At 37.9% G+C, this 22,856-nt stretch overlaps 2 protein-coding genes across 5 annotated transcripts; one reads left to right on the top strand and one right to left on the bottom strand.

The window, feature by feature from the left end:
• Nucleotides 1-2,003: 2,003 nt before the first annotated feature.
• LOC123745033 (uncharacterized) lies at nt 2,004-7,780 on the bottom strand. Of its 3 annotated transcripts, XM_045725289.2 has the most exons (5): nt 7,686-7,757; nt 6,872-7,227; nt 6,286-6,527; nt 4,607-4,725; nt 2,004-3,249 (listed from the first exon to the last, which is right to left on the bottom strand). In XM_045725289.2, the coding sequence occupies exons 2-5, from the start codon at nt 6,984-6,986 to the stop codon at nt 3,174-3,176; spliced, it is 552 nt and encodes a 183-aa protein (XP_045581245.1). In that variant the 5' UTR covers nt 6,987-7,227; nt 7,686-7,757; the 3' UTR covers nt 2,004-3,173. The 3 variants fall into 3 exon arrangements, with proteins under 3 accessions (XP_045581245.1, XP_045581244.1, XP_045581246.1); XM_045725288.2 differs by having other exon boundaries at nt 6,872-7,780; XM_045725290.2 differs by having other exon boundaries at nt 6,292-6,527; nt 6,872-7,780.
• Nucleotides 7,781-11,177: 3,397 nt separating this feature from the next.
• LOC123745035 (serine-rich adhesin for platelets) lies at nt 11,178-22,833 on the top strand. 2 transcript variants are annotated; one of them, XM_045725296.2, is made up of 8 exons: nt 11,178-11,493; nt 12,439-12,565; nt 14,702-14,798; nt 14,927-15,154; nt 17,010-17,901; nt 18,604-19,365; nt 19,451-19,618; nt 20,019-22,833. In XM_045725296.2, exons 1-8 carry the CDS (start codon nt 11,409-11,411, stop codon nt 20,186-20,188), a joined length of 2,529 nt encoding a protein of 842 aa, XP_045581252.1. In that variant the 5' UTR covers nt 11,178-11,408; the 3' UTR covers nt 20,189-22,833. The 2 variants fall into 2 exon arrangements, with proteins under 2 accessions (XP_045581252.1, XP_045581251.1); XM_045725295.2 differs by having other exon boundaries at nt 11,189-11,493; nt 19,436-19,618.
• The last annotated feature ends 23 nt before the right edge of the window (nt 22,834-22,856 follow it).

Genomic DNA, 22,856 nt, shown 5'->3' with positions numbered 1-22,856 from the left:
TTATTTATTTATTTATTTATTTATTTATTTTTTATTTATTTATTTATATACAGAAAGGTACATTGAGTTGACGAGAGTACACAGCATTTATGTTTTTACATTCTTGTAAAGCCACTAACACGCATAGCGTTTCGGGCAAGTCCTTAATCTAACAGATAATTTAAGTAGGTAATACTTAAAATAATAATAATAATTATTAGTATTATCATATATATATAACAATAATAATAATAATAATAATAATAATAATAATAATAATTAATAACAAATATTAAAAATATTGTAACGTATTTTTGCATGTACGTATCTTGGTAGATTAGACAATTTTTTTTGTATTAATATATTATGTACATCTGCATGTGTACAGCTACCCTAGACTTTATGAAGGGGAGTACAGTGTGTCAAAAAGAAAGCTACGTTATGCTAAAAAATACCCATCACTCAGGATGGTTAGTCATACAGAGGCATGTGCTCTGTAATGCTTTTTGCGCTACCGCTCACAGGATGAGTATGGGGTGTACAATAAACTAGCCGCCTCCGGCGGCAACAATAAAAAAAAACAGAGGCATGTTATAAGTAGTCTGCACTGGCAGACTCTGGGTGCACTATGAGGATATCATCAACACAAGAGTGAATAAAGTAGCAGTGGTAATACAAGTCCCCATCTCGCAGGATGGTTAGTCATACAGGGCCATGTGTTCAGTAGCACTGGCAATTTTGGGTACACTGTGAGGATATCCTCAACAACACGAGAGTGAATAAAGTAATTGCAAAGCTCCAGGTACCTCATGCCAACTGGTCTGAAAGGTCTAATAACTGGGCATTCGGTGATGTAGTGTGGGAGATCATGCCGCAGTTCCTGCTCTCAAAGTTTGCAATTGGAGTGCTCAGGATTGGGAGATCCGTCACCTGCAGCCACCTGCCACAAGTAACGGTAACCCAACCTGATCCTGGCAACCACTGTATCGCACAGTCTGGTGGACGTTTTGTGCTGCCCATAGATATAGGTTTCAGATCTGAACAAATCATAACTTTTTATACTGGTGCTTTCAGGTCGTTGGGAGTCAGTAATTTCTTTCCTGTCAGACCTGAGTGTTTGGACCAATATAGTTTTAACAGTAGAGATGGGGATACCTAGATCTAATTCAACTTCATCTTTGTTACACGCTAATTTGGCTGCAATGTCTGTCTCATTATGATGGGTTATATTTATGTGTGAAGGTATCCATACAAAGGAGATTCGAAACCCTTTAAGGTCATTAATAATTGGTAGTATGAGGTTCTTGCTGTCGATCTTCCAAGAGAAGTTTTCGATTGCTTGAAGAGCAGACTTTGAATCACAAAATATTATTCCTCCTCTAATGTTTTTTAATGTACTGGTAGCTAGTTGTAATGCTGCTAGTTCTGCTTGTGTGGAGGTCAGCCAGTTGTTTAACCTGACACTGACAGTCTTTGTTAGTTAGTTAGTTTAGTTCATTTATTATGCACCCCATACCCATCTTGTGGGCGGTAGTGGAAAGGGTTACAGAGGCACATAATGGGCTCAGGGACTGAACCCCACAATTCATTTAGCTAAGCAAGTTACAATCTTGATGAGCTAGTTACAAACTTTGTGCAAGAATTATTTCCATAAAACCTACATGCTGCTGCTGCAGTCCGTCCAGTAGAAGATTGGACTGAGCCGTCAGTGTAGACATAGTGCTCGTGAGATGTTAAATTTGTAATAGAGGAGGCAATTGTGTCGATTGTGACAGCTTGTAAGACTTCAATAATATTATAATTTCCCTCTTTACCATAAATCATTGTCATGGCAAATTTGATGATATGATTTGTAATATTCTCATCTATGTCATTGATGTACGTATATGACAAAAAAGAGTTAGATGCAAATTTAAAGAGTTGTGAGAAAATGAGTTAATTTGTTTAGTTCTGTTTAGTTCATTTATTATGCCCCTCATACCCATCCTGTGAGAGGTAATGGAAAGGATTACAGAGGCACAAAAGCTAGTTATAACATTTAATGTATATTGTTACATCATCAATGGGTTCGAGACCAACCACAAATACAGTCTCTAAGCAGAACAAAAAGCACTATTAAAATATAGTTTAGAAAATAATAATGAAGGGGTATAATACATAACTTACTGTAAGAAGTACCAAGTGTAAATTGTTTTTAAGCTTGAGTAAGAATTAAGTAGGTGAATGTTGATGTATTGCCTTGTACTTTTGAAGTACAGGATAAACAGTCTAAAATTTGTAGGGGAATAATGACAATGGCTTAAATGGGTTTACAAAGAACATTACGTGGTTAATAAAGTATATCAACGTTTATACTTTGTAGGAAAGGCTTTGTATAAGTCTATATCTGGGACTATCTAAGAGAGAAATAAGATCTGGGAGAGAGCCTAAGGGGTGCGAAGGGGAACCTCTATAAGTCCTCATCAATGACCAGAAACCATGTGGAAAAAATATAAGTTTGTACTAAAATATGTCATTCCACATAACCCAGAAGACAAAAGTTACAAGTGCTGTTGGAATGGATCGAGAAGCAGATGGATAATGCAATTCTAAGTACTAACTACCTCTTCGCAAACAACAATCCAATGCAATAAATACATTTTTGTTCGCAAAATTATATAATTATATTGATATATACAATACTCTAACAGAACAAGATACGTATTATATGTCACTGAGTGGCCTAAGTCGTAAAAATAAATACCGAGCAGCAAAAAATCTATAAATTTCCCCGTAGAGTGTTTGTTCATCATGACAAAAAACTGCATTTTTTTTTTTATTAACACGCTTAGGTATACACAGCAATATGCTGCTATCCTATTTTATATGAAAGATTACACAGTGTAGATCAAAAACTAGCTGTAAGTCCATCAAATATTCCCATCTCACAGGATGGTTAGTCATATACATGGAATCAGGGGAGAAAACACCAGCCTCAATACAAAAAACAAATCAACTCAATTAGGTGAGAACATGAAATGTAAGGCTGATCTATTAGCCCCCACTAGCCAAATCTGGGTACAAACACGAGAATATCTTCCAATATTCCTGAGTATATGAAGTGATTACAGAGCACAAAGTACCTCATACCATTTGGTCTGAAATCACTTCTAACAGGGCAATGCGGTAACTTCGATGAACAGCAGTGAGTGACGTCATACACCACCATCGATAAGATCAGCACTACGGTAGGTGTTGTTCTTCTGGGTAAACTCCAGGCCTCCACCACAGCTATAAGAGAAGTTATGTTCTAGTTAGTGTTGCGTCATATATAGTGGAATATTATGCTATACTGAATACACACCAACCGAAGCAGTCTAATGTACCGGGAAGACTTTAGTTGGGCAAAGGATTATATTTTTCAGGAAACGGGCAGTCAGTGATAGGAGAGATGCCAGAGTGGAGAGGTAATGAGCGAAGTATCATAAGGGTCGGTGCTATGCGACCCATCCTGTTCCTAATAAAGAAAACAAGTTCATTTATACAAAAAAATCCTGATGCAAAATTAACAAGAAAAATCGAAACAGAGGAGGGATGTGATACATTGCACAATGAATTAGACAAGTCTCCATGCAGAGATGGTCTGAAAATATCTTCTGGAATTTCACCCAGACAAATGCAAAGTTATGAATATATAAATGGGAGTAAAAACATCTCAAATACAGTACAGAATGAAGACATTCCTTCCTACTTCAGAAAAGAAGAAAGATTTAAGAGCACACATAACTTTGAACCTAATAGCAGATGCACACTTCAGCAGAATACCGTCGGTAGCATTTACCAAACTGGCCAACATCTGGCTAGTTTTCAGGATAAAGGACTCTTCTGAAGTTACATAAAACTTATGTGGGATCAACTTGCGAGTATGCTGACCCGGTCTTGAACCCCCACTAATTAATGCTCAAAGAATTGAAGTGATTAAGGCAGATTTCATGCACACACCTTCAAATACATATATATGACAAGTGTCCAACAGTCATATAAAACAATGTAACTCACTAGGTTTCCCACAGAAGTTAAACTTTAGCGGGTACAAAATAAAACTGGAATATGTCCAAATATACGCAACAAGGTCTCGTTCCTGAGCTAAGGAGACTGAACTATGAAGAAGAACTGAGGAAACTCGACTCCGCCAGACAGGAGGAAAGTAGTACCAAGGGGCATATACGATAACGGCATACAAGATTACAGGGAGACTTGCCTAGGTAGACAGAGAAGCAATGTTCAGAACAAGGCACGGTATATCATGGGAGACATAGATGGAAACTAAAGTCACAAATGAGTCACAGATATGTCAGCAAAACTTTATCAGTGTTGAACTAGTAAACAAATGCAATTGATTTAATCAAGTTGGTCGCGTTACTTCAATAAGCACTTTCAAATCTGTCTATAAATGAGAATGTCTGTGCTAGGTTTGATGCCAGATGCTTGGGGCTAGCCTCACCCAATTATTCTGGTGACACATAGGCGGTAAGTAGGTAAGTGCCCCGAGAACTCGCCTACACCTGAAGAAGCCCCGAGTACTTAACTACACCCGAAGAAGCCCTGAATACTCAACTACACCCGAAGAGGCCCCCCATACACTCACCTACACCTGAAGTAGCAGCAGCAGCTGAGGACGAGAGTGATTAGGACTCCTCCGAGGATCCCAACACAACCTCCCAATACACCTGCTAACAGCAATTGGCCAGCGGTACTTTCATGCACCTGTAACAAGAGACCATACATGCCATACAATAGGTAACAAGAGACCATACACACCATATAACAGGAAACAAGAGACCATACACGCCATACAACAGGAAACAAGAAACTATACATGCCATACAATAGGTAACAACAGACCATACATCAGGAAAAAAGAGACCATACACGCCATACAACAAGAAACAAGAGACCATACTACCATACTTGCTCCATCTCCTACATTCAGTAACAAAGGAACATATTTCCCATACCACCTAGCACATGTCAATTATTTTCAAAACTTTCAAGTGTTCAGTTATGTTCCCATATCCCCCTTAATTTTAAGTATCCGCTAATGGTGGTAAGGTGGCAATGATCAGGAACACCTGTTAATTTTCATCTACTTTTTTTCCATATTCCGTCCTCCATAAAAGCTATTTAACATTTGCAATTTTTATTTATTTTTTTATGTCAGCCTACTACTTGTTAGTATTACGTGTCTACTTCATCAAACCTTTAAACAGCCTAATTATTTTATCTTATTAAGTTAGTTCTTAACATATGTCAGTTGCTTAGCTTAGAGACTCTACTTGTGGTCGGTTTCAAGCCTAGTGTTGATGTGACGATGTGCATTGAATTTTGTAACTAGCTCATCAAGACTGTAACTTGCTTAGCTAAATAAATTGTGGGGTTCAGTCCTTGAGCCCATTACGTGCCTCTGTAATCCTTTCCATTACCGCCCACAGGATGGGTATGGGGTGCATAATAAATGATCTAAACTAAATTATGCCTGAAACGTGCGCTGCGTATTAGTGGTTTTATGCTATGTACTTAGTCTTACCTACAGTTATGTATCTTTCCTTGTTCATGTTTCATATGTATGTACATTTGTGTAAATAACATTATTATTATTGTTATTATTAGTATTATTATTAGTATTATTATTGCACTAATTAGAGCGCTTTTTTCTGTTAGATTTCCTTGTACTGGTGGTATATGTGTGTGTGTGTGTATGTGTATGTGTATGTGTATGTGTATGTGTATGTGTGTGTGTGTGTGTGTGTGTGTGTGTGTGTGTGTGTGTGTGTGTGTGTGTGTGTACTCACCTATTTGTGCTTGCGGGGGTTGAGCTTTGGCTCTTTGGTCCCACCTCTCAACTGTCAATCAACTGGTGTACAGATTCCTGATCCTATTGGGCTATATCATATCTACATTTGAAACTGTGTATGGAGTCAGCCTCCACCACATCACTGCCTAGTGCATTCCATCCGTTAACTACTCTGACACTGAAAGTGTGTGTGTGTGTGTGTGTGTGTGTGTGTGTGTGTGTGTGTGTGTGTGTGTGTGTGTGTGTGTGTGTGTGTGTGTGTGTTAGTGTTAGAGACATATGATAGTATATAGCTAGTAGATATGGTAGAGGAAATTAGGTAGAAAGTCAGTGACAACCGATGGTTAGGTGGGCGGGGTCCAAGAGCTAACAGCTCGATCTGGCAGCCACAAATAGTAAATTACACACACACCAATTAGCTGTCCCTATTTAACTAAATTGCTTTTGTTACCATAAAAAAGCCTAGTCCTTACCATCACCTTTTCTTGTATGTGGAATATTATGGAACCGCCATTTCCGTTTTTCTTTTGCGAGTCTCGACGGATCCTCTTCAGCACTTTTTCATCTATCATCACCAGCTCCTCATCTACCAGCGGGGGCTTCTCCGGCGTTCCATCAGTCTCCACCTCTGGTTCCTCCTGCAGACTGGTGCTGTAAGGGACTGTCTGCGGCTGTCTCTCTGACAAGCTTTGGTGGACCGAGTCCAGAGTACCGCCTGTGTTAACGAGAGGGTAAAATGGTAGATGGTTACGTTAGATAGTTTAATACATAAACAAAGACCACTAAGACAACAGCTTCAAGCTCAACAGACCACAACGTAAGATGTACAACAGATAACATAACACTTAAGTGTTATCATAATGCAACAGGGTAATGATAACGTATGTTACACTCAGAAATCGCTGACAATTATAATCACAGAATTGTAAACTGCAGTCTCCGTGGAAACATGATGTTAAGGGTACACTCTTACACGTATTATTTGTATCGCTGGATCTTACTGAGATTAATGATAAGTAAGATACAAACACTTGCTGGACACTTCACATGGGGACTTACTTTCGTTACTAGCAGTAACCAGCAGCAGGGGCAGTAGCAGCAGAAGGTACAAGGTGATAGAACACCCATATACTCTCATCTTGTCACAGTGTTTAAAAATCTGTGTATACGACATTTCCTGTTTCTGTCGTTTTCAATATTATGACCACCTCCCCCTCCCGCTGCCAAAGCCGTCTACGACCACTTATCTTGCGTCAGCCGTGATACTTATACCCGATCCTTCTTTTAGTGTTGTAATACACCACTCTGTGATCCGTCATGCAGTAGGATTGTTGTAAACTATAAACACTACAGTGTTATCGTAATACCCATAAATGTCACTCTTCTTACTACGTCATTCTAAATACAACTCTGACCTGTCAAATCGTGGTAATTGACAACAAAATTTGTTATGTTTTCTTGTTATACAACGACTAGTTGTCATGTGTCGTGATGCACAACGACACATAATGTGTCGTTCCACTAATATAATCAACGAATTTTACAATGTCCTTCAGCTGCCACTGGCTGTCGAGTGGCCGCAGGTGGAAATGTCCAACCGTGATAGGTTAAGTAATAATTGTAAATAAGAAGCAACAAGATGCTTATCTTAACACTTTCCTGGATTTTCGACTTGGAATTACGGGCGTTTTCCCTAACCGTTTGTCGGATCACGACGTAAATTTACGGTGCGATTTAAAATACCTTGATACCTTAACATACTAAGAAGGTAAGGTGAGGTCGGTGTTTTCTATGAAGCTTTTTTAGGTAAACTAAAATATTCACAATCAATTAGTATGTCACATATGCACTTATTAAATAAGCCAATATTGACTGTAAGGCAGTGCGAGAACGGGTTGCAATGTCCTGTGACGGTGTGAGGGAGAGGTGAGGCACCAGCCTAGCTGCAGGAGTGTTCTGCCACCAGCCAACAACGGCTCATGGTGCTTATCAACTTTTCGATAACAACAGATTTGTTGATACCTTATCATATTTTTGTTACATTGCTTTGAAGTGAATAAACAAAATGAAATGCATAAAGAATAGAGACATTAATAAATTAGCAGATTGACGAAGAAAAATATCTTGGAGTCAGAATCCACCAATTCCTGAAAGTTGTACAAATAGTAGGGAACTATCAGGAGAACGCGCCACACCATTACGGCAATATAACACTTGGAAGGAGTTTGGATAAGGATTTGGGGATGGGATGGTTGGTGGGGGGGGAGGGGGAAGGGAACTCTCAGGGGAAAGCGCCAAGTCATCACGACTATATAGCACTGGGAAGGTGGGGCCAGGATAAGGATTTGGGATGGGACGGGGGGTAAGAAATGGTGCCCAACCACTTGGACAGTCGGGGATTGAACACCGACCTGCATGATGCAATGGTAGGAGCTGTAACGAAAACAAAGCAAACTAAACCATAGGAATAGTCAAGCGGTAGGTTTTTTATTACCTAAGTGTAGTTACAGGATGAGAGCTACGCTCGTGGTGTCCCGTCTTCCCAGCACTATGAAGACCTTTTTGTGCCCTCTGTAATGCTTTTTGCGCTACCGCTCACAGAATGAGTATGGAGTGCACAATGCCACCTCTGGCGGCAACAATCAAAATCAAACCATATTCATATCTGGTGAAGTACTACGGGAAAATCTCTTGTTGATGTTGTATGTCAGATAACCTTGAAACAAATAAAAACTAGAATCAAGATGATCCAAAAGTGTGAAGAAATGATAAAGAGAATGGCAATGGTGGACAGTAGTAACACACTTAAGAATTATTCAATAATAAATACAAATTCGTCCTTCACCTATGGCAGAGGAAAGTCTACTTGGAAGGATTCAATTTACATGAGATTAAGATTAGGATACAAATATATCTGGCAATACGGTGTTGATGTCAGTGAAAAAGATAAGCACGCCCACACCTTAGAACATTATGTATTAGAGTGTCAACTTATTGATAACTATAGAAATAAGGAAATAAGTAGTGTACCACATCAAATTGTTTGGATGTGTGATAATGGTATGATGACAGTATACTTAGGAGCTACAAGAATTTTGCCCCGAGAGTCTAACACTTATCTACGATGCTTACTATATTAATCCGCAATGTTAAATGGGATTCTTGTACTGTGATTTGTGTATTTGTACTCACTGAATTTGTGCGCCCCTTGAGGGACTTGAAGTAGAGGGGGTAGAAATAGCCTAAGCTACTCTATCCCTTTGAGATGTATTTCTTTCTTGTCTCAATAAACATACTTGAACTTGAACGTTGTTTACTGTGCATCCTATGCTCATATCTGGAGAACAGTAGTTTATAGTGCACCACATACTTTTGAACGATAGCTTATAGTGCACCCCATACTCATCCTGTCATTACCTAAGTGTAGATAGAGAATGAGAGCTATGCTCGTGGTGTCCCGTCTTCCAAGCACTCTTTGTCATATAACACTTTGAAATTACTGGCGGTTTTGGCCTCCACCACCTTCTCACCTAACTTGTTCCAACCGTCTACCACTCTGTTTGCGAAAGTGAATTTTCTTATATTTCTTCGGCAGGTTTGTTTAGTTAGTTTAAATCTATAACCTCTTGTTCTTGTACTGTGAGCGGTAATTTATGGTACATCCAATACTCATCATGTGAGTAGCAGTTTATAATGCACCCCATACTCGTCCTGTGAGCGGTAGTTTATTGTGCACCCCATACTCATCCTGTGCGCGGTAATTTATTGTGCACCCCATACTCATCCTGTGCGCGGTAATTTATTGTACACCCCATACTCATCCTGTGCGCGGTAATTTACTGTGCATCCCATACTCACCAAAGCCAAAAATACATAGTCATTACTTCAGTTTTAAATTGTGCTAGAAAAATCCCCAGGAAAAACTAAAGGACTAAACTAAAGGAAGGGGAGCCGGTCGGCCGAGCGGACAGCACGCTGGATTTGTGATCCTGGGTTCGATCCCAGGCGCCGGCGAGAAACAATATGCAGAGTTTCTTTCACCCTATGCCCCTGTTACCTAGCAGTAAAATAGGTACCTGGGTGTTAGTCAGCTGTCACGGGCTGCTTCCTGGGGGTGGAGGCCTGGTCAAGGACCGGGCCGCGGGGACACTAAAGCCCCAAAATCATCTCAAGATAACCTTCGATATGCTAATTCTACTCATAATTTCATCCTCATAGTTTCCTACCGCGTGCTTCAAACTCACATTATATCTTGTGCTACCCACTCCCCCAATATTAGTAGCTGAGACATACAACTTCACCAGTGTAGTTATTGCCATGATTGTATATTGTAGTTATTATGTTGAAAAAAATTTTTGTTCCAATGTGCCTCTTAATAAACTTATGTTAAATTAAGGGCCTGCCCAAAACGCTATGCATATTAGTGACTTTGCGAGAATGTACTCACACCAATGTTATGTACTCACACAAACCATATGTATCTTCTGGTATATAAACAAACAAATAAATAAATTGAGGCCAATCCTGACCTCAAAAGCTTCATTGAAGGTTGTAACAGAACCCATGAGCACCACACCAGAAATACAGTTTTGATATTCCTAGAGTACGACTTAATCAAACTAGAAATGCTCTACAAATCAAGGGACCCAGAATGTGGAATGACCTTCCCAACCATGTTAAAGACTGTACATCTCTCAACCAGTTTAAGATAAAAACTAAACACTACCTAATAAATTCCCTGTAACCTACCTCACTCCTCTATTGTCAACCCATGTCTGTTATTTTTTTTTTTAATCAACACTGTTTGTCACCCTATTGTATTTGTGCTGCTTTTTCAGTCATGTTCCCCCTTTTTTTTATCTTTATTTGTATTTGTTTTCAACACTTTTTATTCTTTATGCTCAATTAGAATTAAGTTCTAGATATTAATGTTTTTCTTGCCCGAAACGCATTGCGTAATAGTGGCTTTAGGCATTGTATGTACTAGCTCTATCTATATATCAATCCATTAATGTAACATCACTTGTATGTATGTACCTTACCTGAATAAACATATTTATATTTTATTTATTTATTTATTTTAATTGTAGCGAGTACAAACAATATACTCACTCCAATTTTTCATTAGCTTAATGGCGTAGCTAATTGGTTACGCCATTAAGCTAATGAGAAGTTGGAGTGAGTATATTGTTTGTACTCGCTACAAAATAAATAAATCCCCGTCCCCGTAATAGGTAATATGGAAATATATTGGTTAGGTTGATTTAGGGATTGTTTACAGTACACCGGAGATGGAATTGAATGAAACACTTCTTGAGTCATAGCTTCGATCATGAGGTCAAGTGGCTACATGTGTCAAATACTGTCTTGTGTAGATTTTAATATCATTAATAGCAGATACCTTATGAACACGACGACCTCTTGCTTTTATGATGTACTGTTGAAGAGCAGTGCACGAGGAATGGCTTTGGTTTATTTAGAACGTGGAAAGTCAGAAAAAGAATACAAACTGCTTCGAACCGTTGAGTGAGTGCCAGGGGTAGTTCACTGAGTTGTGGGTGTTGTTGCAGTCTCAAGCCCGGCTGTTGCAGCCACTATGAGAGTTGTTATTTGGGTTATCTGGGAGCTTCATATTTTCTACAGTGCCATCCACGAGTCTTATGGGGCGCCCTTATTTAGAGGTGAGTTGTGATATTATTTACCTGTTTTAGGAGTTATATTGGGATTGACCTGACTTTCCAGATGCTGGTTCTCACTATTATTCGCGTACAAGAAAATACGGATACCCTAGTCCTTTTAAAATATAAATAATATATGTAAAATAAAAATAAAAAGATGCATGAAGATCTCATAGTATTTGAAAGACGCATTACGTAAGTTAGGGTCAACATATTTATAATGATGCTAAAGCAAGAGAGGAATGGAGGAACGCGTTTTTTGACATTATATAATTCATTGGTTTGCTCACTAAATTTACCAGAGTTTACCCGAGAGCCATCATCTCTCTTGTGGCCTCGATGGGGACAGGAAGCTGGCGGCTTGTTAGGGGTCCTTCCCCCCATTGTTTCTGAGGATTAAAAGCTGTCAAAGCATTTACAGCTTTAACAAGTAGACAGTTCCATGGGTTTATAACCCTATGAGTGAAGAAGCATCTCCTGTTTTCTGTCCTATATTGTGGCTAATTGAGATTGAAGTTGTTGTCTCATGTATGTGTTACATTTGATATTGTATTTTAAAGAACTGGGCTGGATTAATATCCTCCAACATATTCAGTATTTTAAGATGGATTGGCTCTCATGGTGACCTCTATAAAGTCATTGGGATAAAATAGTGGCTGCTGAGCTCTTAGAGGTGTGTAGTTTAGTTAGTTTAGTTAATTTATTATGCACCCCATACCCATCCCGTGGGCGGTAGTGGAAAGGGTTACAGAGGCACATAATGGGCTCAGGGACTGAACCCCACAATTCATTTAGCTAAGCAAGTGTAGTCTGATCATAATGTCACAGAATTAAGATATTGACATTCAAAATGCATTTTCTGATGCCCAATTTGCATTATAGGGGCTTCCAGTACTTAAATGTTAGATGCCCCATTAAACTACATTGCGAATTCTCATTCTTCGGCAGACAAGGGGGATTGGTTGAAAGTTCAGCAGTATGTTAAGTCCAGTATTGCCGCTGCTAGGACATCCTTGCCTAATGATGGATTTGTCCTTAGGAGTGGAGAGGATTCCACCTTTAATCAACATAAAAGGCAAGTTACATGGTTTTTTAATAGCAGATTTTTGGTTGAATTTAATTCAAAGGGTCACACAACTTTGAGAGGAATTTCGATATTTGTATTGTAAACCATCTACAGTACTTGCTTGGAACACATGACATTTATCACCCTTACAAAAACTAATATTTGAAGAATCTTCATAAGAGAAGATTTTTCTTAAGTGGCTTGTTGAGCCATTCCTGCACCACTTTTCTTTGAATTTTATCATTTGGCAATGCAGCTCCTTTAAGATCATTGGCTTCAATTTTGTAACTTTTTTTTTTTTAGCTCACTAAACCAATATTCAGATCTGCTCAAGTTGAACCCTTCACTCAAAATGAAACCCAGCCATGCAGTCTTTTTCAAACCAGGTCCATCAGCTTTTCCCCTCTGAAAACTCTGTCCTGCTTAAGTTTTTCAATGAAATATTGTGAAAACCTGATTCTAACAAGTTAAGTGAAAATGGTCCCATAACTATTTTCAGAGTAAGATTTTTGCCACCTTCGCTGAACTATAATTACTCACATTGGTGTATACAGTGCTGTAATGTGTACCTTGTGCACTACACTTGGTTATATTCTTTATATACTACTGGCACTGTATCTGGAGAACTGAATCTACAAATTTTGGTCCCCAAAAACATGCCTGTCAGTTCAGTTGGGCATTTATACTTGACTGCACTCACATTGAGTACATCCCCAATAGGTTTTTTGTTGACCTGCTTAATGCTTTTGACACGGATAGCGCAGACCGACCTGGGACACGGTCCCAGCCCTCGGCTTTCTTTTCCCCTGGTGTTGGTCTTGCATATATGAGGACAACTGATGGCCTTGTAATGGCCTGTAATTTTTATTGCATTCCTTTACCTATTTACTGTGCCAGATGAAAATCAAGGTAATTACACTTGGGTAATTACCTTTAACCACAATAACTTCCTTTGCAAACTACAACACTTTGGAGTCAGAGGTCACACTCTTCAATATTTACAATCTTACCTCAGTGAAAGGCATCAGTGTGTTTGTGAATGATGCTACTTCTCCCACCCTGCCAACTAACATTGATCTTCAACAGGGTAGTATACTTGATCAACTCTTCTCACTGACATCAATGATTTCAAATGCTACTCTACACTTGAAGCCAATTCAATTTGCTGAGAACACAGTTTACAGTATTTTCTTCCGTGCTAACTCAATTATTCTAAATGACAGTGAATACTGAACTAAAAAAAAAAAAAGTCCATCTGCTGCTGACTGTAAACAAACTTACCCTTAATCCTGATAAAATATAAAATATTTAACATTATTTGGCAACAAGCCCACCATTCACTTTAAGAGTAGAATAGATGAGGAAATTCCTTAATGTTCAAGTTGAGAAAAAACTGAATTTCCCTTTCCATATACAAAATATATAAACAAATGTAAAAGAAGAAAAAAGGTAGGCATTCTCTCCAAAATCAGATGCTACATACCTTACCCTGTCTTGGTAACTTTATTATTTGCTCATCTAACCATATCTTGCCTTGGGTATCTGTACCTAGGGATCTACAATCCTAAATTACCTTCGACCCCTAATTACTCAAGATGAATCGGCAATTAGAACAATAACAAACTCCAATCCCAGACAGCACTCGGCTTCCTTATTGAAATCTTTAAATACTGTATGTTAAATATTGAGTCACTGCATGTCTTCTCAAGTGTGCTTTATATCTATGAAGCTCTGCACTGCAATGCTAATACTGACCTTGGGTACTTTCTAGAGGGCTGTGACTGAACCCCTTGGGCACCGCATGAGAAATGTGTATATTTTTAATAGTCCCAGGGTAAGACTTGACCAAAGCAGAAATGCTATGCAAATCAGAGGTCCCACATTGTGGAATGACCTCCCAAATGTGATTAAAAGCTGTACATTTCCCAAACAGTTTAAAAGAGGAAACTAAAAAAAATCTACTTATCATGTAACAAATTTCACTCCAAAAAAGATATTCATGTGTTTTTGTTGTTAATGTATTTAATTATACAGTACTAAAAATGTAGTCCTAAGGCTTTCATCATTTTCTTCTTTGTATGTAAGAATAAATGATTTAACAATTTGCCTTGTTGATTAAATGCACTGTTGCAAATATTTGGACAGATTAGAGTCAGATGAGGAAGGAAGTGTTGGGCTGGACCAGCAGTTAAGTGTATCTACCATCTACACTAAAATTGTTGCTGATAATGACGACAGCAAAGTAAAAATGTTCTTTTATTTTATAAAATATGTGATATAAGTATTGATTTGATAAATACAAAAATAATTTTTATATTAATAATGTACATTTTGTTTTGATTCTGAAGTTTATTTACTTTAATCTGACAGGTGAGCAGCGGTGATACTACTACTACAGTGAGCGGTAGTAGCATATGGGACAGTAAGGATGACAGCAGAGGTGGTGAATACAGTGGAAATAGAGATGATGCCAGAAAGGACATAAATGACAGCAGGACATTTGGAGAGACTGATTTGCTGGAGGTTAATACGAGTCCAGCGGACCCACAACCATGCCTGTCAGATGACACCCTTGGTGCTGTACACAGCCAAGCTCAAGTAAATTAAATTTTCTTTTACAGGCACACCCCATTGTTTTTCAAGTTGACCAGTGTTGAGAAGTTAATTTTTTTTTTTTTTTTTTTTTTTTTTTTTTTTTTTTTTTTTTTTTTTTTTTGAGATATATACAAGAGTTGTTACATTCTTGTACAGCCACTAGTACGCGTAGCGTTTCGGGCAAGTCCTTAATCCTATGGTCCCTGGAATACGATCCCCTGCCGCGAAGAATCGTTTTTTCATCCAAGTACACATTTTACTGTTGCGTTAAACAGAGGCTACAGTTAAGGAATTGCGCCCAGTAAATCCTCCCCGGCCAGGATACGAACCCATGACATAGCGCTCGCGGAACGCCAGGCGAGTGTCTTACCACTACACCACGGAGACTGTAAAGAGGAGACTTAATCTTACGGAGACTTAATCTTACACATGCATTAATAGTGGCAATAATTTAATAAACTGGTCAGATACATGTGGCCAAATGTAATCTTTTGTTAAAATGCTCACATGCTTTAGCTGTGGTTACCCAAAGCTACTCAAAGCCTCCTTAAAGTACCTAAGTAAACAAGAAGTATAACATATTTACTTTAATGTTTGTACTGAATGTAAAACATAAAAAGCTTGAGCTTATTTCTAAATAAAATTATTTTATAACACAGTAAGAGCAAAGTTAGTAGATAACAGTAATAAAGGTCAGGAATTTGAGTGCCCTATGACCTTTAATGGCTGTCATCAGCACCATTTTTTTTGTCTTATTATATATCATAATAAAATGATGTTTGACACATTGTACTGTACATTATAGTAAGCAAATATGTTACTGTATTTGTGTTACCTAGGGTCCCGGTAATACAGTTGGGTTCGTTCTCGACACATAATCATGAATTCCGGGTTCGAATCCACAGGTGGGACAGAAATAGTTGCGCACATTTCCTTTCACCTAATGCATCTGTTCACCTAGCAGTTAGATGGTACTCAGGAGTTAGTCACCTTGTTGTGTGGTTGCATCCTGGGTGGGGGTCAGTAATTTGACTGGGGGGGGGGTCTTGATAGAAGCCAAATGTATATAAATACACTCTGGCTTCCTGTCCCCAGACACAATGAATTATTAAATTCTTTCTCCTTTACTTACATAATTTAAAAAGGCAGAGGGTAGTTCCATGGAGCGAAGAGGTCAGCTGATGAATGTGACGAAATAAATGTGAACCTTTACTCATTTGTTCTGGTCTTGAACTGTTCAATAAATCGATTACATTTTGTTGTAAATAAAAATATTTTTTTAAACAAATAAAAATGAAAGTCCACCAAAGAAAAATACAAATTACCTTTGTGGTTGTTTTGCTAATATGCATACTAGATTAGGTTGTTTCTACTTCCATTATAAACAGACTGGTTGGTGGCAGTGCTGCAAGAAAGCTCACTATCATATTGATGTCAATATCTGCCTAAAAACTATGTACATTCCACTAAGTGGGTAGAGCTGAAAGTGGGTTACCTTGAGGTTACCTTGAGGTGCTTCCGAGGCTTAGCGTCCCCGCGGCCCGGTCGTCGACCAGGCCTCCTGGTTGCTGGACTGATCAACCAGGCTGTTGGACGCGGCTGCTCGCAGCCTGACGTATGAGTCACAGCCTGGTTGATCAGGTATCCTTTGGAGGTGCTTATCCAGTTCTCTCTTGAACACTGTGAGGGGTTGGCCAGTTATGCCCCTTATGTGTAGTGGAAGTGTGCTGAACAGTCTCTGGGGTATGTGCAAGAATATTTTGTTAAACATAACAGCATGTCTGGTTTCGTTTGCATGATTTGTGTTAAAAGTTAAAATATTAAATTTATTAACAAATCTTTTTAAATTTGATTCCAGAGAGAGCACAGTCAATTCCACTTGCCCAGAGTAGCTGAAAGGGCAGCATCACTCTCAAAAAAACCTCCGTCTCCGCATGAGGAACAAAAAGAATATGAAAATATGTTAAAAACTTTGCTAGTCCATCCTTCAGTGCAGAGGATGGCAAATAGACAAGTCAGGGACCTGTCCAGGATTATGGCTCTCGTGGCTCATGATCAACAGAACTTGCCTACAAATGGGGCTGTTGACCAAGTGGAGGAGGAATTCCCAGAAAAGTTTTTTGAGAGATTAAACTCTCTGAGAGAAAAGGTATTTGATTTAGCTGAAAAAATAGAAAAGTTGAAGAAGTCGGCTGGTGATATGCAGATGACGGTGAATGAGCTGCAAGATGACTCAAAGCCCCTTCTTCTGCTATATAATCTCCTGAAAATTGAATCAGCAGGTATTATCAGCACCAAGAATTTGACGTCACACTTTGGTAAGGTGGGTTATGAAATAGAGACCTCATCTTCCTCCTCCAATGAGGGAAATATGAATTCCTCGGTTGAAACTGATGACCATGAATCATTTACTCACATGCTTAATTTCTTTAGAGATACACAAGCAGAAAGAAACAAAGAGCATACAGTAGGTAAAGAGTTATCATATAGTGTTGCCCCACCAGCAGGTGGTGATCAAAATGTTGCTACAGCAGCAATGATACACAGTAATGATGATATAAATTTATCGGTGGGACAGATTGATAAATTAAAAGAATTTTTGTTGAAGATAAATGTTAGTCAAGATGGCCATGAAGACACTATAATGAATCTCTATCATGATATAGAAGATTCACACCTGTCCTTGAGTCGCCTGAGGGAGCTGTTGATGCAACAAGATAAAATACACCGAAGCAAACTTATCACTGAAGGCAAGTTGATTACTAAGCTATGTTTTGATTTAAGTCTAGGGTGGGTACTGGAACTGGTTAAGTTATTCAGTACCATGTATGTGTGTGTGTGCATTTATGTGGGCATGTAAGTGTGATTCCTTCATTATCAGCAGGATCCAGGAAATACCATAAGGGGTTGGCTAGGTTAGGGTTTATTACTGGATAATTAATATAGTTTGTAGCTAATTGCAACAATCTTAGTCATCAATTTTCTGTTGAGCACATCACTGATCTAATTAGAACATTTATTACTAATTTAAATGGATAACTGTTAAATATTTATACTGTATAAGCAAAGTATGGAATTAAGTACATAAACCAACCTGCCTATAAAATTCTTCTATGAGAAGTCATCTTCGCATATTTTTTAGTTTAGAAAGTTTATGTAATTCTGTAATATATAGTACTTTGTTAGTATTGGTTCAAATTATTAAGTATTTTACATTTTTAATCTTAAATTATTTCTATTTTGCTAGATAATTTCTTCTTATTAATTTTCATATGAGCAGATATTTCAAATGTATACTAAAATTCCTCTAAACAAAACTGTCAGTGAATTTGGTCTGTCTTCCATGAGTGTCAGTATCATTCCTTTATAAATTTGCATTTCCAACTGAATTTAATTTACATAATGATATACAAGAGACAATCATTTAAAATTGATATATACTGTATTAACAGAAACTGATAAGACAAGCGTACCATTGCTCCCTACCTCAACACTGGATGCTGCAGAGTATACTGTTGCTTCTGATACGGATGCTGCAGAGTATACTGTTACTTCTGATATGGATGCTGGAGACTATACTGTTGCTTCTGATATGGATGCTGCAGACTATACTGTTGCTTCTGATATGGATGCTGCAGAGTATACTGTTACTTCTGATATGGATGCTGGAGAGTATACTGTTGCTTCTGATATGGACGCTGCAGAGTATACTGTTACTTCTGATATGGATGCTGCAGACTATAATTTTGTTGCTAATAAGGATGCAATCACTACGCCAGCAACAGCAATGACTACCCTGAATCCTCCCACACCTCAAGATGACATCTGGAACCTTGCCTTACAACGAGCTGCCACTGGAGAGAATACAAGTTTCTCCAACTCGTCAAAAGCACTGGCCACACTGAAGCCTACTGCAACTGTAGACATTTCAGAATTTTATGATTTGGAGCCTTCTAATTTCAAGACGAATTTGGCCACCTTGTCTACAAATTTTTCGACATCACAAATGCTGGTGACTTCAGAGCCTTCTGTTACTGTAAAGCAGAAAAGTCTGCCCTCTCCATTACAAGACTTCCCGCTCACCATCTCTCACCCTGGTGTCACTGTAGAGCAGAAAAGTCTGCCATCTCCATTACAAGACCTGTCCATGTTGCACCCTATTATCACCATAGACGATACAAGCCTGTTTAGTTTATCTAGAGAACAAACAACAGGTAAGTTTGTCCAGCATTCATTTGGTGTAAAATCTGTCATTACAAGACAGTTAGCATCCCTCTAATATAGAGATCAACTCCACAGTGCCTGCAATTGATGTGGCTGTAAGCACTTCTGGTAGGACCTTTGGCACTACTTTGCATGGTGTCACTAATTCAACACCACCTTCCATCTTGGAAGGGACACTCCCACCCAGCACACACAAGGAGACAGCCAGCAAGGTTGCACAGGAGACGTCAGAGGGTTACCATGGTTAGTTAACAGTTAAAGAGTTTGTAGTTTTTATACTCATATTTCTTGTTATTCTTTTTAATTATGACAATGAGATTAAGTTTAAATTATTACTTTAGTAAAATCACCTAGTGTACTGATATTTTTGGTTATATAATTTTGAAAATGTTATTTCATGGCTGAAATAATCATGAAACTTTGCTAATGTCAGGTTAAGGTTTACTGAAATTTTCCATTCTTCTACATTAGAAGGTAATATAAAAGACTAGATAAACCTTCAGCTTTCTTTTATCTTTTTTTTTTTTATAAAACTTTCTCTTATTTCTGGTATGTACCTTGCAGTTAGCATGCTAGATGCTTATTTATATTTTAGTAATTTTCTCTAATGCGAGATGAAAGTAACTGTCATATTTTTTTCCAGACCATACAATTTTGCTAATAGCTCTGTTGGTGGCTGGATTGAGCTGTCTAATGTTGGTGATTGGAATCACAGTGTTATGCCGTGTCCATCGGAAAAAGAAACGAAGAGAGCAAGTGTGTCCTCGGTACCGGCAACCTCGCTACACTAGCTACACACACTCCGAAAGGTAGCACTTGCCTATGCAGTCCTGTCAGAAGTGATCTTTTCATCTAGTTTTATGCCTCTAATTCATATATCTTGTGATGTCGGGTATAATAGTTTTCATAACCTATAATACAAAATTTCCTGTTTATGGTTTGTTGATACAGTACAAGTAAAATGAAGACCAAAGCTGCATGTCTACAAATTTACATTAAAATTGTGAATACTTCTGAGACTAAGTTTCTTGTTTAAATTGCAGCATATTTAGAAGGTTGTGTAAAAATGCGTGTTCCTATCAATAATAAGTAATTAGGATATATTACTTAAAATTTTCATTATGAATGTTACAAACTAAGTAGCTTCTTATGAATCTTTATCATTAAGACTTTATTTTTATATTAGGCTTTAAGTTGACATTTAAACACTAACAATTTCTAGGTTTTGTAAAAATTTGGCAAGTATAAAATTGTTTTTCACATTCAGCATGAAAATGAAAGTTTTATCAATTAGAGGTTAATTTATACAAATTTAATTTTATTAATTAATTAAAACTTAAATTTAACATTGTTTTGTTTAAAATATATATGCAGCTACATTACCAGTCTAATACTGTGTATACATTTTGTGGTTTATGAAGTTTAATATTGTAATTGAAGGAATGTTTCATGAAATTTATTCTTACTTATTTAGGCTGTTGAATTCTCCCACACTTTAATTTTATTTAAAAACAAGTCACAATCATCTCAGTCTTATCAAGGTGTGCAGCTTAAACAAATCTTTAGAATGGAATGAACTGTAATTTGGTTTTAGTGCTTAAAGGACGTTGATAAATATAAGGGCAAAATAATGGCATGCATAAAATGAAAAATATTAAAATTAGATACATAGCATACAGATTTTTTTTTAAATTCTAATTAAACAATTGATAATTGGAGATATTTAAAAGATTTTCTTTAATTTGTGAATATAATTTGCAATTGTTGGAATACAAGTAACTAGAATCATCCAGTGTTAATGTTACTATTTAAATGCCATTGTCAATATTGAATACTTTTACATACAGATTCATATATTTGTATAATAGCAGTATTTGCCTGAAGTAGATCCTGCAGCTGATACCTTGGCCATTGTATATAAAACTCTTGAAATTATTTATTCAAGATTATGAAGGGAGTAATCATGTTTAACACCAGGCTAAAAAGTATCTCAAACTGTTTAAATATCATGTGCAGGTGACAAAAGGACTTGGATAAGATTTGAATATCATTCATGTATTATCCTGGCAGGTTTCTTCCTTCATGAAACATGTACTAGAGCTTTATATAGAGAGAGATCTTGTTTCATATAAGAGAAAATGTCTGTTGGTTTGTCCAAAGTTGGAGGCCAGCCTCACTGGACTGGGGCCTCACCGGACTTTGCAGGGAAAATTGTTTGCGGGTATATAATAGTCATGGTCAGACTAAGTTAAATACTTTATAAAATATCAGTGTGTAACCCCCCCCTCCCCAACCCATGCAATTATTTTGAAGTCTGATTTGAAATCAGAGATGTGTTTTCAGTAGTTTACCACACATTTTCGTGATTTACTAGAAAACGATGAACAGAATTCATTTGGTTTAGTGATGAAAATAGTGAGTACGGAAGATGGTACTGTATATATATTGTGAAGATAATATTTAGTGGAAATGTAAGAGGGGACAGGGGGGTGAAATAGGGGGTACCTCTCTATCTCTTGAAGGGTTGAGGAATCAATGTTCCTGTAGCTCAGTCTCTGACCAGGCTTCATAGTTTCTGGTCTGATCCACTAGGCTGTTTGATGCAGCTACTCGCAGCCTGATGTATGGGTCACAGCTTGGTTGATCAGGTATCCCTTGAAGGTGCTTGTCGAGTTCTCTTTTGAACACTGTGAGAACTGTCAGTTATGCTCCATTTATTTACATACACATAGATTTAAGTGGAAATGAGGGTGAGGGAGAGGAAGAAGAGGGGGGTAAAGGGGAGGGATGGTAAAGGAAGAGGGGCAGGAGAAAAGGGGTTAAGGGGGTAGAGACAGACTATCCCTGGCATTACTGGGTGCCCCTACCCCCTTTGGTATTTATATGTATATACTGTATAAATGTATGTATGTATATCTATAAAACAATGTCCAAAGCTGAAGGCTTAATAGTTAGCCTCATCCAACTTTCCAAGATGACATTTTGGGGTGTGGGAGTGTCACAGGCCAGTTGAGGGTCAACCCCAGTGTCACTCGTTAAAAAATATCTGTAACTATAGCAACTTTCCCCCTCCCTGTGATTTTCTTGGTCTGAAATTGAGACTTTTTCTTTTCTTTAGAATGAAGGTTTGTGAGATAGAGGGAAGGAGAAAGTGGGGAAGGTAGATATGAGACAGGAAACGTATGTGGAGGTGGGAGGGGGAGACCTGGGCACAGTCGGGTGCCTCCATCTACTATACATATACTTTTCAAACTTTAATTTTCCATCTCGTAAAATGTGACTAACACTTCCATTAGCACTATTATCAGTGTTAATAAAATTGAAAATTCTTATGACATCCATATGCAGGTTCCTTCCTTTCATACTCACTTGTACTCTCTCTCAACACTTTTATAATTACTTGTAATTTTTCTTTGTCAGTCATGTACTAAATTCACAAAGAAAAATGTTGTTTTAAATGTGTTTAAGCTCACCTTACAGT

The sequence above is a fragment of the Procambarus clarkii genome, chromosome 57 (genome assembly GCF_040958095.1).
Source record: "Procambarus clarkii isolate CNS0578487 chromosome 57, FALCON_Pclarkii_2.0, whole genome shotgun sequence".
Lineage (NCBI taxonomy): Eukaryota > Metazoa > Arthropoda > Malacostraca > Decapoda > Cambaridae > Procambarus > Procambarus clarkii.
This window is presented reverse-complemented; position numbering and strand designations above follow the sequence as displayed.